Source organism: Berghia stephanieae, chromosome 2 (genome assembly GCF_034508935.2).
Source record: "Berghia stephanieae isolate SIO BIC M18660-M18661 chromosome 2, UCSD_Bste_1.3, whole genome shotgun sequence".
Taxonomy (NCBI): domain Eukaryota; kingdom Metazoa; phylum Mollusca; class Gastropoda; order Nudibranchia; family Aeolidiidae; genus Berghia; species Berghia stephanieae.
This window is the reverse complement of record NC_088361.1, coordinates 89,811,106-89,827,184: the sequence shown is the minus strand read 5'-3', so window position 1 is coordinate 89,827,184 and position 16,079 is coordinate 89,811,106. Positions and strand designations below refer to the sequence as shown.

Sequence of the window (16,079 nt, the reverse complement as noted above, 5' to 3'; positions counted from 1 at the left end):
ATGTAAAGTACTTTTATATAATACTAGAAACAGAGAATGAACAATATAGAAATTGTGCGGCTATGAGGTCTTGTGGTATGACACTTGCTTTCAGATCGAAAGGTCCTGGTTTCGAGCCTCGCTCGGCACAAAGTTCTTGAGTTCTTGGAAAAGTCTTTTTACACACATTCTCTCATCGTACTCTGGTGTAAAATGAGTACCTGGCCGTTAAAGCGTTGTCTCTGTCCGAAAAAAATGTAATATCGCCTCACAGGTGCCATGTCTCGTCCTACATGTTAAGTGTTGCTGTTGGCCAGGGACCCCTTGTAAAGCGCTTAGAGCACGTTTAGTGGATATTGCGCTATTTAAAAGCTCAATTTTTAAAAAAATATTTATTTCATTTTTTTTTTTAATTCTTTACAAGTTTTCTGAGACACGTTTTCGACGCAGCATTTTAAAACTGCCAATCAAGTTTTGCATTCGAACGTCTATCATGCGTCATTGTTTTCAAAAGATCCGAAGAGCTTGAATCGATATATTATGTAAACCATTTCGATGTTGTATCGTTTTACTTATTATCTCATATTTCTTGTATTAAAAATCCCTGGAAAACGAAGTCCTTTAACCTATATTGATTTTGAACAGCAACTCAAGTCTCACAAGTCCTCGGAGACACGTTTTCGTAGATGCAACATTTTAAAACTGTCAAACGTATTCTGCATTCAAACATCTAGGTGTAATGTATCATTGTTTTCAACGGGGCCAAAGCGCTTAAATCTCCAATCGATATATCCTTTTACTTATCATCTCATATTTCTTGTCTAAAACAACTCTGAAAACAATGTCTTTATCCTATAATATATCGATTTAAAATAGTAACTCACGTCTAAAAGGAATGCGATACTCGTATATCGGTATATATCGAAATAACACCGTATTTAAAAAAAAACCGACCGACAAAGACAACATCCCGGACAACGACGACGACAAAAACAACATCAACAACAACAACAACAGTACAAAAGGGCACATTAAAGTGGTCTCGTGCAAACTTTGGTCTTGGAGCTTTTCAATGTTGCAACCTCCACTAAACATGCTCAAAGAGCTTTATACCCAGCAACACTTGCCACATGGGGGGGGGGGGGGGTCGAAAAAAAAATCGATGTCACCCGGAAACGATGCCGTCAGAGATATCAGGACCCCCTCAAATTTTAAATAAATAAATGAATAAATAAATAAACAATTTAAATAATTAATTAGTTTAATTAAGAATAAATAAATAAATAAATAAATAAACTTACAGTTCCAGGATGAGGATGACGTCTGATGTCGTTTCGTGTACGTCATACAGCCTTATGACGTTACTGTGATCCAAGAGTCGGAGAATTCGTACTTCCCTGTGTATATCCTCGAGTTTGGCTCCCCTGCGGCCGGAGCCTCGGCGCTTCCTAATGTACTTGGCGGCATACTCCTGTCCCGTGGACTTGTGTTTCACTCGGCGGACTACGGCAAAGTGCCCACTGAAATTGTAGAAAAATGTAAAATGTCAGAATTAGACTGTGTCATTCTTTTCAAAAAAATAAATAAATAAGGAGAGAGAGAAAGAAAGAGAAAGAGAGAGAGAGAGAGAGAGAGAGAGAGAGAGAGAGAAAGAAGAAGAAGAAGAAGAAGAAGAAGAAGAAGAAGAAGAAGAAGAAGAAGAAGAAGAAGAAGAAGAAGAAGAAGAAGAAGACAAAAAAACAACGGACATGTTTTATTTTTTTCAAAAAAAATAATCCTCACACACAAAAGGACCTAGTAAAGTCAATATCTTTTGTCTGACCCTGACCCTCATAAGTCAGAAATCAAAATCGGGTCCATCTAGTCATTCCACACTGTTTTGAGGCGATGAGAGTCGCATTTCACTTGATCTGACAGATTTTTTTTTTCTGGCCAAAATGTCAAATACGTGTCCATCCAGCAGTGGTTGGTTAGCTGGGTCTCTTAGATGTGGCGGTAAGTACTTTGCAATAAACTAGCATCCTATCCACAGGGTACGCGTTCACCCAGTATTGATTGGGTTGCTGGGTCTCTGAGATTTGGCGGTAAGTACTTTGTGATAAACTAGCATCACATCCAAAGGGTACGTGTTCACCCAGCAGTGATTGGGTTGCTGGGTATCTTAGGCCTGGCGGAAAGTACTTTGCGATAGAAAAACGTCCTATCAAAAAAACTAGTTCCAGTCTAATTGGAAGTGCAAAATCACTCTTCGAGAGTAGTGAATTTGTGAATTTGAGTAGTGAAAATCCTTGTGTAAAGGATCTTCTGGTTTCAGAGTGATAGCATCTTATTTTCTAGTCTAAATATTATGCTGGTCGTCCATAAAGATCATCGATCCTCGCTCTTTTGCATCCCGTAATCTTGAGAATCTGCCTATACACCCTGCTACTAAAATAGTTATGCCACCTTGCGATTCAATACGCAACCGATTCATTATTAGTCCTCCGAATAACTGGTTATGTACACACTTCCAATGAGTTTGGAACCGGAAGAGTAGAAAGTGTGACGCCAGGACTTCTCTGCCCTATTATTGACTTCGCCCAGTTCTTTGTTATTATTTTTAGGCAGCCATTTTGATGATTAGTTCCCACAAAATCGATCAATCAGACTATAAACATAAAAGGTTACACATATGTCTGTGTATTGATACATTATATCCGGATAGCAGATGTTGTGAGTATGTTATCTGAATGTATAGCATCAATACCAACTACTCTCGTCTCATATTTTGCTATTCTGTTATAAACCGTTTTGGCTTTTAATTCAATATTCGGATTCTTCTTCACCCCGATATAATGTCGAATCGAGGTGATGGGTCACAAAAAATGTTGTATTTAGTTTGTACTATTCATCAAAATCAGGTGAAACCCCCCCCTCCCCCCCCCCCCCCCCTCCTCCAATGCGTGGGCGAGGACGTGCAGTGATGTACATGGGAAATTGCATTTTTATCGACATTTTGACTAAAGCAGAGATAATAACGTATATTTTATTGGTTATCGCTTGACTTTTAGCCAGAGGAATGTTCATTTTCCACTGTTCTCCCATTGTTGCCAACTGTTTAGATCCTGTCGTTATTTTTTATTGCTTGACGCGTATCATACCAAGGTTTGAGAACAATCTCAACCATGTATCTTGAGTTAAAAGTTTAGACAGTATGAAGTTGACGTCACTCAGGTCTTTGTTATTGCTTTTTGCCATCCATGTTTAGGAGTAATTCTCACTAAATTGTATTAACCAGACTATAAACGTTCAAGGTTACACATAGTTTTGTGTGTTGGTCCGTTATACTTCCGGGTGGCAATGTTGTGAGTTTCTTACTCAAACGCATACTATCTATCTCAAAATTGTTGATGAAAATTATAAACTCAAGTGGCCCAAGACTTTTCCTTGAAGAATCATTGTAGAATCACATTTGTGAGGCTATGTGGTCTTGTGGTATGACACTCGCTTTCGGATAGGAAGGTCCTGGGTTCGAGCCTCACTCGGCGCATAGTTGAGTCCTTGAAAAAGGCTCTATACTCACGTTCTCTCACCGTACTCAGGTGTAAAATGAGTACCTGGTCGTTAACAGCGTTGTCTCTGTTGGAAAAAAAGGTAATATCGCCTAACAGGCGTCATGTCTCGTCCTACATGTTACGTGTGTTGTTGGTCAGGGACCCCTGTAAAGAGCTTTGAGCACGTTTAGTGGATATTGTGCTATATAAAAGCTCAACTATTGTAGAATCACTAAATATGAAGTTACTTTAATTTTCTTGATTTTCCCCCCATTTAATTCCTTTCACGACGGTCTTCCTTTTTTTTAAAAAAAATGACAAACAATCGAACACAGCATCTACATTCTGTTGCTTTTCTTGAATAAAGAAGAGGTCAAGTGTTGTGAAAATACTATTCAATTAAATCCCAATTAAATAACACTTTCTTTCTAAAACAGGAATGTGTATCATTAGCATGTACCCAGATTATATAGATACCCATTAGAGCAATATCCACTAAACGTGTTCAAAGCGCTTTACAAGAGGTCCCTAGCCAGCGTCAACATTTAACATGTAGGACGAGACAGGACGCCTGTTCGGCGATATTACGTTATATGTTATCCAACCGAGACAACGCTGTTAACGACCAGGTACTCGTTTTACACCTGAGTACGGTGAGAGAATGTAAGTAAAGAGACTAGTGGTATGACAATCGCCTTCGGACTAGGGTTCGAGTCTCACTCTGAGCGGCGCATAGTTGAGTCCTTGAGTCCTCTTAACTCACATTCTCTCGCCGTGTAGCCTACTCTGAAGAGAAAAAAAAAACAACAAAAAAACAAAAAAACACACACGCAAATACAACTACAAAAATAAATAAATAAATAACGTAGATATATAACGTAGATACGGTATTTTAAACTTTTTGACCAGAAAACTCCAAATATCGATCCATTAAAATGACCCTCATCTTGTCAAAACTGTCGATCTTGGACTTGCTAAGACTTTGAAGAGAGAGAGAGAGAGAGAGAGAGAGAGAGAGAGAGAGAGAGACTGACAGAGAGAGAACAGGAGAGAGAGAGAGAGACAAAGAGAAGAGGAGAGAGGGGGGGGGGAAATAAAATACAAAATAATTGATAACAGATTCGATTTAGACGTAAACATGAGATAAAGAAGAATAAAAACTCAACTAATATATAAAATCAAATTAAAGGCAGATTACTTGACAAATCTTATCTGAAATGTCTGATTACTATCGCCAGACGCATCCCCCCCCCCCCCCCCACCTCCCCCACAACTATCTCCACCACCACCACCACCCACTAACCCCCACCTCCACCCCGAAACGGTCCCTTCTACCTTATCTCTTCCACCTTACCAATCCGATAACACCTTTTAAACTTCTAAATGGTACGATATGGATGATCTCTGCTCACTCACTGCCGTCTCCGGGATATCACTCTACTCTTCCCTCTCCCTTCTCTCTCTCTCAAACACACACACACACACACACACACACACACAATTCCTATCTCTCTCACACACGCAAACACATACACACGCTATCTTTGCCACTCACATACATACACACACGCAAATACAGACTATCTCTCATTTACATGCATACACAAGCTCTCTCTCTCTCTCTCTCTCTCTCTCTCTCTCTCTCTCACACACACACACACACACACACACTCACTCACTCTCTCTTCCTCTCTCAAACATACACACACGCACACACAAACACAGACACACAATCACATTTGCCCTATATTATACCTTGCTTATCATACACCTCGTTACAGCCAAACGTACACACACACACACACACACACACACACACAGTTCAGACACACACGCATTCTATCTACACACTGACACAACACTTACTTCTTTTTTACATTTGATCAGAAAACATTGTACGTACTTAATTATTTCTATATGACCAACCGTCTCAATACAGTATAGAAGGAACGAAATTGACGTCACCCATGCCAAGTTCTTTGTTATTGTTTTTAGCCAGCCATTGTAATATTGGAAACCAACGCAAACCATAGTCCATTATGACATTGCTAAATCTAGCCCATAATTGCGATTGAGCATCAGACTTGCACCCAGCCCAAAAAAATCTTCTGGAGGATATTGCGGAGGGTAAAAGAGGGAGAGGCAGACCAAGATGGTCACATCAGCGAATGGATGAATAAGCCAGTGACAGAATGTGGAAGGATGCCGCAGGACAGAAGCTTGTTTCGGTTGGCAGTTACGGAGGCCATGTCCAGGAGGGATAAGCCATGATGATGATGATGATGATGATGATGATGATGATGATGATGATGATGATGATGATGAAGAAAAAAAAAGAAGAAGATGAGCCCACTAATCGCTAAACATCGTTAAATCCGAAACTTTCCCTTTCTCTCTTTTTTTTTAATGAACTCAAAATTAATAATGTTTAAAAAATAGGGGGCCACGTGTATATATTGGCAGGTCTGATTACCGAACGCAATAGGAGAGAAAAGTCGTAACGTCACACCTTCCCCTTTTCTAGTTCCCAAATCCTTGGAGGTGTGTATGTAACCAGCCCTTCGGATAACAAATAATGAACAGGTTACGTGATGAATCATAAGGTGACATGACTATTTTAGTGGCAGGATGTATAGGCAGTTTTTCTAAGTATAACGGGACGAAAAAGAATTGGTGGGTGGTCTTTTTTTTCTTCTTTTTTTTTAACGACCAGCGTATGTTTGGATAAGAAATTATGATGCCATAACTCTGAAACCAGAAGATCATTTACACAAGGTATGTATTCATTCATCCGGAATAGTAGTTTTACACTTCCAATGAGACATGAACCAGCTTTTTGACATCACACATTTCTTCCCTATTATGGGTTCGATTTAACATTGTTGTAACGGATAATATTTTCTGTTGTTTTGAGAGTATCCCCATTACAACAATGAGCCCATAACAATTTGGTTTATCAGACCTGCAACTAAATACACGTCGGTCAGGGGGGTCATCTTATCTATCGATTCCGACGTGTTCTTATTTGCAGGTCTGATTAATAACCCTAATTCTTATAAACTCATCACTGTTGTTATGGAAATACTCTCAAACCAACGCAAAACACTGTGCATTACAACTGGTAAATTAAGCCCGTGTTTATTTGTGTTATTCTGTTAGTAGATAGATCTGAAAATTATATGTGCACGTTAATTAATTCAAATTAAACACTTTCTGGCCGAAATGAAAAAAAAGAAGGATGTTTTGTCGGTTTACGGCTGACATGCTCAGTGTCTGTTATCTCGCTCAGACCCAAATCTTTCCATCTTCCGAGCGTGTCTGCTGCCATCATCGCCGCCAGCAGCCACCGCTAGTAGATACCAAACCGCCGTACTCTGAAAAATATTGTTAAAACGTATTCAATATTTTTGGCCAGAAAACTCGTCTTTCAAATATCGATCGATTAAAGTGGCCACCATCTTGTCAAAAAAAAAACCTCTTAAACCTTGGACTTCGCAAAGTCCCAGGTTTGAGAGTTTTTGAAAAGATGATGGTCATTTTAATAGATGGGCATTTAAAGGACGAGTTTTCTGGCCAAAATTTTAAATACGTTTTTTCTGTTCAGCGTACGACAGCATACCTGCATTTATTCCCATTCCAACCCGGAGGGGTTAAAAATTCCTAACTCTAGAAATGAATGAATGAACGGCCTTCGTTTTTATTTATTTACTTCTTTTTTTTTTTAACTCGTGAGATAGAAGAGGTACATATCATAAATGGTGGAGGAGGCGGCCCAGTGGGTGGGGTGGGGGGGGGGGCGGTTGGAGTAGGGGCAGTAGTTCAGATTTTGTAATGAGTATGGTCATGTTTCTCGTACTTTCACCCCCATTTATAATTTATTTTGGGAGGGGAGAGAATGAAAAAAAAATAGAGAGAGAGAAAGAGAGAGAGAGAGAGAGAGAGAGAGAGAGAGAGAGAGAGAGAGAATAAAGACTTATAAGAAAAGAAGCAAAAGAAAATTAAACCAAGGTAACAGGTACACACTGGTATCATTAATAAGGAACATTACCAATTACCAAGAGGGAGCAGGATAGGCAAATATGTGAAGAAGTTTTTCAAATCGGTATTATGTCTGGCTGAGCCCAGCTTAACTTATTTAAAAGTTTAAGATTAGATGCAAACTTGTATTAAGCATGATGAGTTTGTTTCGTGTTGTACATGGGTTTGTTTGTTTGTTTTTTATTTATTTATTTATTTTTGTTTGTTTGTTTTTTTTTTGTTTCCTCAAAAGACTTCATTCTGATATAATACCAGATTGACAAAAATAAAATGTTGAAAAAAAAACACAAACAAAAACGTGCCAAACCACAGTTGGAAAATGATTTTTTCTCTCGCCAACACCCTCTCTCTCTCTCTCTCTCTCTCTCTCTCTCTCTCTCTCTCTCTCTCTCTCTCTCTCTCTCCCTCTCTCTCTCTCTCTCTCTCTCTCTCTCTCTCTCTCTCTCTCTCTCTCCCTATCTAACTACCTTACTGAGTGTGCACCACGGTTCCATTTTGGGCATTCCATGCAAATAAAAAAGTCCATGTAATTAACTGGCACTCAACTTCTAAGTTATTTGTACTTTGGAATACCATCAACTGGACGTAGAGTGCGATTCCCAAAGATTAATTACGACTGAAGGGTTCCCCATATCAAACTCAGGTCACTTTGCCACGAAAGGCTAACTCACCCCCCCCCCCCCCCCCCCCTTTCCATTCCCCCACTTACACACATAAATTTACACATAAGCTTACCAATAGCACGCGCTTGAACTAATGTTAGTAATGAATCCCACATTAAACACGAGCGGGAAGGAGGGAACGACCGCGCCGTTTATCGAATTCGAAACGTGAATATTAGGACGCTCATGTAATTTTAATGATACCCACTCCGGTTCGAAAAAAAAAATCGATGTCAGCGCCACCTACGCTAAAAACTATAAAGGATTAGAGCAAACAATTAACGTTTTATCGTCAGAAATGGCATCCAAGTGTGTACATAATCACCAATTCAAAATTACCACTAGTACTGTTTACACTCTGACACGCTCTTTTATATATATATATATATATATATATATATATATATATATATATATATATATATATATAGTTATTGTGAACAGAAAACTTTTACCTTGAATAGCGATCTATTAAAAACAAAAAACAAAACAACAACAAAAAGTAATTCCGCGCCTTAAGGCCTACGGAGCAGATCCCGGTATCTATAACGTAAAATACAATTGTTTGCTACCCTGTGGATAGAGCACTAGTCTATTGCAATTAATATCCACCAGATATAATAGACACAGCTAGGGGGTCAGAAAAAATCTCGACTGCACCCGAAATCGATGATCCCGGTCCATTTGCACGTGAAGCGAGTGCTCTACAAACTGAGCTAACGGACCCCCCCCCCCCCCCCCGCCCCTAATCTCTTCTGTTCTTTCTTTATTTTATTAAAACTCTGTTTTGTCATAATACCGCTTAGTAATTTGATCACCACAAAATTAACGTCTAAACCAAAGACCAGTGCACATCAGAATAAGTATCTCGATCTCAGCTTTCTTCGTCAATACACAAGTGATTTTGACAAGGCAAGGGTCGACTCGATGGATTCACGGTTGATGTCAAAGTTTTCTGAACAATTCTTTTTTCTTGAATGTATTATTTATTTTTAAACCTGCCTTGTCAAAATACGGTATAGATCTATTATACGTTTGATAACCCAAAATGTCACGAAAGCCAAAGGACATTAAACGTCAATTGATTTAATACCGGGTGCAGTCGAGATTTTTTTTCTGACCCCACTGTCCACCCAGCAGTGATTGGGTAGCTGGATATGTTAGATCTGGTGGAAAGAACTTTGCGATAGACTAGCGTCCTATCCAAAGGATAGCACGTAATTGCTATTGTCCGGTTCACGCTATAGAAACCGGGATAAACTAGCTCTATGGGCCTAATGCATAGCAATCAGAGAGGGCTCTGAAGGACTACTTTTTTCTTCTTCTTCTTTTTTTTATTTTTATTTTTTTGATGTATGTAACTGATTTAACATCAATTCAATACCCAAGCTGACAATAGTCTGATGTCATGTCGCCCAGCAACGGCGGCCATCGTGGTTCTAAACAAAGAAAATCGGTACTTTTTATTCTTCATGCTGTCTAGAACTTTTCATATGTCTTGTGATCAGAATGTGTAAAAGTCAAAATATGATCAGATTTATAATGTTTTTTTTCCTCTGGATACTCTTTTATGCTCGCCGGAGAAATATTTCAAAAGGGCGTCCGCCATTGTTTCGATAGTTAAGAGCCAGTTATTAAGTTGCCTTGCGTCAATACGACTGTTGAAGCGTATCAAAGGAAGAGAATCTGGGTTTTAAAAAGACGATGACGTTGAGAGAGAGAGAGAGAGAGAGAGAGAGAGAGAGAGAGAGAGAAGAGAGAGAGAGAGAGAGAGAGGGAGGGAGGGAGAGAGACCATCCTGCAATCGACCGTCTAATACATCTTCAACAGCTAATCGGTACGGTGTCTCTTCTTGTCACAAAAGTCAAGCGATGTTAAGCGTATTCAATGGGTGGAAAATTCTGGTCCCGTTGTTGTGTCCTTGGAAAGACTCATTATCCCACTCAACTCATAAGAGAATGAGTACCTGGCTGTAGGAAGGGTCGGATAGTGTAAAAGTGTTAGTGAAGAAAAAAAATTATGCCTAATGGGCGACCGGTACTGTATGAAAATAGAAATATGGTTCTATATTATGGCCTGCCAGGTGAAGAATGAAACATTGTGAAGCTCATTGATCATGATAAACTCTTTGTAAATGCAAGATATAATTGTTCATATTAATTTTATATTATAGGTTATGACAAATGAAAATGAGAATGGCGAATACAAAATCTGAGGTAAGGGGAAATTATGGTCGCAGTGGGAGAAGATGAAAGTGTGTGTTGGGGGGGGGGGTGTAAAATAAGCATAGTAACTTGCGATCCGAAGAGATCGATCGCCCCATCAAGTTGTTATATTATTATTATTATTATTACGAACACCCACCCACACATTCACATCCACGCACGCACAAGCACACACACACACACACACACACACACACACACACACACACAAACACACACCCTGGAGACATCAATAGAAATTTAACCGTGTCGCCAGACTCCTCGATACAACAATGGCTACAACAGTTGGTGGTGAGAAGAGAGATGCAAACAATTATTATGTACAAAACAAAACATTGCGAGTTAATAATATATTATAAGTGGGGAAGGGGGAGGGCAGGGAGCTAATTTAATCCTTTAACGACAAAAATGACTTTATTTTGAAATTCCGATTTTTCCTTTTATACAATAATATTGGCTATGTGGTCTTGTAATATGACACTTGCCTTCGGCTCTGGGTTTGAGTCCCGCTCTGAGTGGCGCATAGTTGAGTCCTTGGAAAAGGTTCTTTACTCACACTTTTACCTACTCAGGTGTAAAATGAGTACCTAGCTGTTAACAGCATTGTCTCTGTCCGAAAAAAATTACATGTAATATTGTCTAACAGACGTATTGTCTCGCCCTAACATGATACGCATTAATGTAAAGTAAAATTAATGAAATTTATTTTGGAGGCCTTATTTGCGGTCCTCTTTTTTAAAAAGCCCCGGACAGAACTACTCTCAGAACACTGCTAATCGTTCACTAATATAAATTTTAAAAAGTTGCTTTTTATAATTTATTTTTCTACCAAGGTTCACAACACTTTGGAGCAGTTCCTTTACTTCGAGGACCGTAAGGAAGGACTCTCTTTAACTTTATTCATTGTCATCATTTCGATCTTAAATACAATTCATTTCCTCCTTTATTTCATTCTGACATAACATAATATTGACACACTGGGTCACATGATGTCAGACACAATTAGACTAAAACCAACGTGCACTTACTTGCAGGTCTGATAACCCAAATTATAATAGCCTCATTGTTGTAATGGAAACACTCTCAAACCAACGCAAATTATTGTCCATTTTAACAATGTTAGAATGAGCCCATAATTATGACCGGTTATCAGATCTGCAAATATGAGCACGTCGATTAAAGCCAAACCCCGCATGCAAAGGGATAATATTCTAGTGTAATCGAAAATCAATTCAGGCGCTAAAATTAACTTATTAGAAAATAAATTATCGATTACCGCCAAGCATTGTGATGTAGCCCCTAAGCATAGGCAGGTATAGAAGAAAAACAATTGATTGAACAGTCGATACAGTGTGATTCAATAGAATATAAAACAATTCATGGGGACTACAATGCGTTCATTTGAAACATTAGATTTTATAATATGGCGCAATATCAACACAACGTGCTCAAAGCGCTTTAGAAGTTTAAGTTTGACTTAACATTTAACGGAATCGTTTAATAATGATGTACAAAACTAAGAATATGGATTTGCATGTAAAACTATTATTTATAGGACGTCGTCCTTTGGCGTAATAATACATCGTGCATTCAAGAGCGCGGCTATTACACATAAGAAATGGATAGAAGCAATTATAAACGTGGGCTTTTATATTGAGCAATATCCACTCAATGTGCTCCAAAGCGCCTTACAAGGAGCCCCTGACTAACTGCAACACGTAACATGTAGAACGAGACATAACGCCTGTCAGGCGATAAAACAATTTTTAAAATGACAGAGACAACGCTGTTTAACGGCCAGGTACTCATTTTACACTTGATTACGGTGAGAGAATGTGAGTAAAGAACCTTTTCCAAGGACTTAACTACGCCTCGAGCGAGGCTCCAACCCAGGACCTTCCAATCCGGAAGGGAGTGTCATACCACAAGACCACATAGCTGCACATAGCTGACTTTATCTTGAAATTCCGATTTCTTCTTTTATGTTGTTCAATTATGTAATTGAGTTGTCACAACTTGGACATCACAACCATCTTGAATTCGAGGGGAATATATGCACGCAAAATGACGTCTTTTAAAATCTAATACATATTATAAATCTATGATATAAAGTTTGCACTTTATTGAAACCCCCCTCTATTTGTGTGTGTGTGTGGGGGGGGGGGGGTGGTACTTCAATAGGAACTAATAGGAAGGGGGATGAGAGGGGGCTTTAATCGCATAATATTGATGAGAGCCAATGCAATGACTCAATGACTACAGATTCAAGATCGGGTTCGATCCCCGGTGAAAGCAAATACGCTCTAATTTCATGATATCCTTTACAGTTTTACAGACTGTCGTCCATAGTACGCTCAATGACTCATTCAATTTGTCATACGTCGAGGAAGAACTTCAACACCATCGAACGTCCTTGAAGTAAAGTGCCGTAATCGTAACCAACGACCAAAATAGATAAGGATAAGTTAGTCAACTATGATTTAAAAAAAACAAAACATTAGACAATCATATCTGACTCATTGCTTCGTAACGGTTATAAAGGGGGAGGGGGAGGTGAACCAGATGCCAAAAAAGGAATCGCAAAGTTGAAATTACCAGAAGCGACATTATAGTTTTTACTAATTTAACCATAAGATGATGCCTATTCTGTCATACTACACATTTTTTAAAATTTGGCCAGAAAACTGGCCCATCAAATATCGATCAATTAAAATTATCCTAATCTTGTCAAAGTCACAGGTGAGAGTTTGTTGGGCTTTTCTTTTTTTTTTTTCTTTTTTACAAAATGAGGGTCATTTTAATCGATCGATAGTAAGATGGCAAGTTTTCTGTCCAAAATTTCAAAAACGTGTTGTTGTTTTTTCGGTTTTGGTTTTGTTTTTTGAGATTACGGCAGTATTCGCCTAAATGAAAAGAGCATTTTAAATCTACCATGTATTTAATTTCGGCTTCTAATTACCCCGACATCATACCTGTTTGAAACGGCAGGTCACATTTGAAAAAGAATACGAGCTAATTCAAGCAATTGTTTATATCATTATGTTATGCATGTGACTTGTGTGTGTGTGTGTGTGTGTGTGTGTGTGTGTGTGTGTGTTTGTGTGTGTGTGTGTGTGTGTGACTGTAGGGGACGGAGGACGTCAAAGGGACTGTCATCGCATCTCAATGAATGTATGCTTGGGTGGGCACAGTGACAGGGTGTTTATCTGTCGTCTATTAGATGAACGAACACCTTTATCTGTCACAAACATGCAAAGAATGTTTATCGATAGCCTTTTGTTGGTCCGTCAGTACATCGATGTCCAAGATGACAATAGTATTATAGAAGGAAAGAAGTTAACGTCACCCAGCTCTTTGTTATTGTTTTTAGACCGCCAGTTCAGTGATTAGCTCTCACTAAATTATGCCAATATGCTAAATACGTCTATAGCTAGGCAGTAGTGAGGAAACTGACTGTGTAAATTTTATAAGGACAACAATCTCATTTACAACCACTATGTTGAATTTGAATGAGGCAATATTTACCTGAGATCAAGTAAATGTAGGATGTTCTTTAAGTCTAGAATTAAACGCATTAGGTGCTGGATGGACGTAAACTTTTGTTTCTTTTTTTTTCCATTGCTTTTTCTATATGGGACTTCTTTGGTCAGTTTGTGACCACACACATACACACACGCGCGCGCAACAAACATACATACACGCGCATGTACCCAGCCCACGCACATACCGATTTACAAATTAATATTAGAATTCTGGGTCAATCATTTTACCTCTATTTCTATATTTAGAATTCGAATATTGTAAACAGATCAGAAGTGATGCTACTTGATTTAATATTGCTTACTACCTGGCACAGAAACTATATTTTAAATTGAAAAATGAAAGGCGATGGTTGAGAGATAAGAATGAGAAAAATTCCCCAGTTTTGATTGGTGAGTGTTATAACATCAATTTTGTGAGTATGAAAAGATGAAGAGTACGTAACAAGAGGCACAGGGAATACGCAAGCATGAACACAAATAAATACATACAAGCACAGTGACTGACACACGTGTGTGTGTGTGGGGGGGGGGGGGGTCAAAGCCTAATTTCGATGCTATTATAACACATTAGATTGAAGGGGAGGGGTCCCATGTTTTGCTTGTTTATTTTCAATTTTGTCTTTGTGATAGTTTTTATTTTTGTTTTGTTCGGGGTTTATTTTTTACTATCACGAAATATTATAAATTATCATATTACTTTATCTGTCTATAATTACCGACCAGGCCGTTTTCACAAAAACATTGATCAGTGCCTCAGAGTAAGAGAAATGAGACGCAGGGTTCAAATTTAAGCACACTGCTTTCTTGATGAAAAAGGAAGTCTTGACGTTAGAGATTAGATTTTAAAAGAATATCGCCAGCAAAGGGTTAAAATAGGAATCTCAGCTAGATAAAAGCTGGTATTTAAAACAGAGCCTTTCACATTCCAGAGGTATGAAGAAATTTACTCCCTTTGTTCATCCACCGAGATTTTTTTCTCTTTAGAATCTTATATTAAAAGGCTGAGATAACCAAGGGGTGAAGCGCAGCAAAGTGAGCATAAATGGCTTGCTGAAGGATAAAACGAGATGCCGACATGGGGGTTGGAACCCGGCTCCCCAAGATATATGTGCAATGCCTCATCTACTCTGCCTACCCCCCCCCCCCTATTCACACCCCCCCCCCACCCCAACGCACTACAAAACGCCTAAAAAATAAATGAACCTTTGATCTAAAGGCGATAAACTTATCTTCGACTCAACCGAGAAGACAGCCACTATGAATGGATAGAGTTAGAGGTGAGAGAGAGAGAGAGAGAGAGAGAGAGAAAGAGAGAGAGAGAGAGAGAAAGAGAGAGAGAGAGAGAGAGAAAGAGAGAGAGAGAGAGAGAGAGAGAGGGGGGGGGGAGTTGTGTGAGAATGAGTTTCTGAGTGTGCATTATACATTTTGAAATTGTAACAACACCCCCTCCCCAACTCCAGTTGACCGACTGAGATTATACAGAAAAATAAAAATAAATTTGTTCGCCAGTTAAATTTACCAACCTGCCAAGATCCTCTCCTATTTCGTAAATTTCATCTACTGGTTCCTGTTTGAAAGCAAGTCCATCCATTTCCAGCACCATCCTTGAATTTCATTCTCTTCCGAGTGAATACAAGTAAATTCAAGATTAGATCCCCATGTAGACGTCTAATTTACTCCCAAGAAGAAATAAATATAATCAACATTTTGAAAGATAACGAGCACTTCGATGAATATCAATTTCAATAGTTGGAGAAAATATATCCAAAGACAAAGAATAATAACACTTTAATAACGGATGTAATCCTTTAAAAACAAACACACAAAAAACAATAGAAATGTGCTACAATCACTGACTCATCCTCTTGAGTTTCTTATATTATAAAGAGCCGGAGTGAGCAACACAGCGCTCGTAGCTGCGGACGTCGACCTGCCAGTGATGACAGTAGTAACAACACACAGTAACGCTGGTTCGTTTTTCGTGAAAACTTCCTTGATAGATTTGGAAGATAGCTTAGAGTCGGAAGTTTACAAATTTTGACCTTTCTGCTTCAGGTCAAAATTGCAATCAGCCATGCCTAGAACCAAATCTTAGATTGA

At 38.8% G+C, this 16,079-nt stretch overlaps 1 protein-coding gene across 2 annotated transcripts in view; it reads right to left on the bottom strand.

The window, feature by feature from the left end:
* The window catches only part of LOC144965798 (death-associated protein kinase 1-like), a 179,222-nt gene extending 163,221 nt beyond the window's left edge, over positions 1 to 16,001 (bottom strand). For both annotated transcript variants that reach the window (XM_078901520.1, XM_078901521.1), the window contains exons 1-2: positions 15,503 to 16,001; positions 1,281 to 1,499 (exon numbers count right to left, since the gene is read on the bottom strand). In XM_078901520.1, the coding sequence (XP_078757646.1) occupies positions 1,281 to 1,499; positions 15,503 to 15,582 (299 nt within the window). In that variant the 5' untranslated portion in view covers positions 15,583 to 16,001. The remainder of the gene's footprint in view (positions 1 to 1,280; positions 1,500 to 15,502) is intronic.
* Between the last annotated feature and the right edge of the window lie 78 nt (positions 16,002 to 16,079).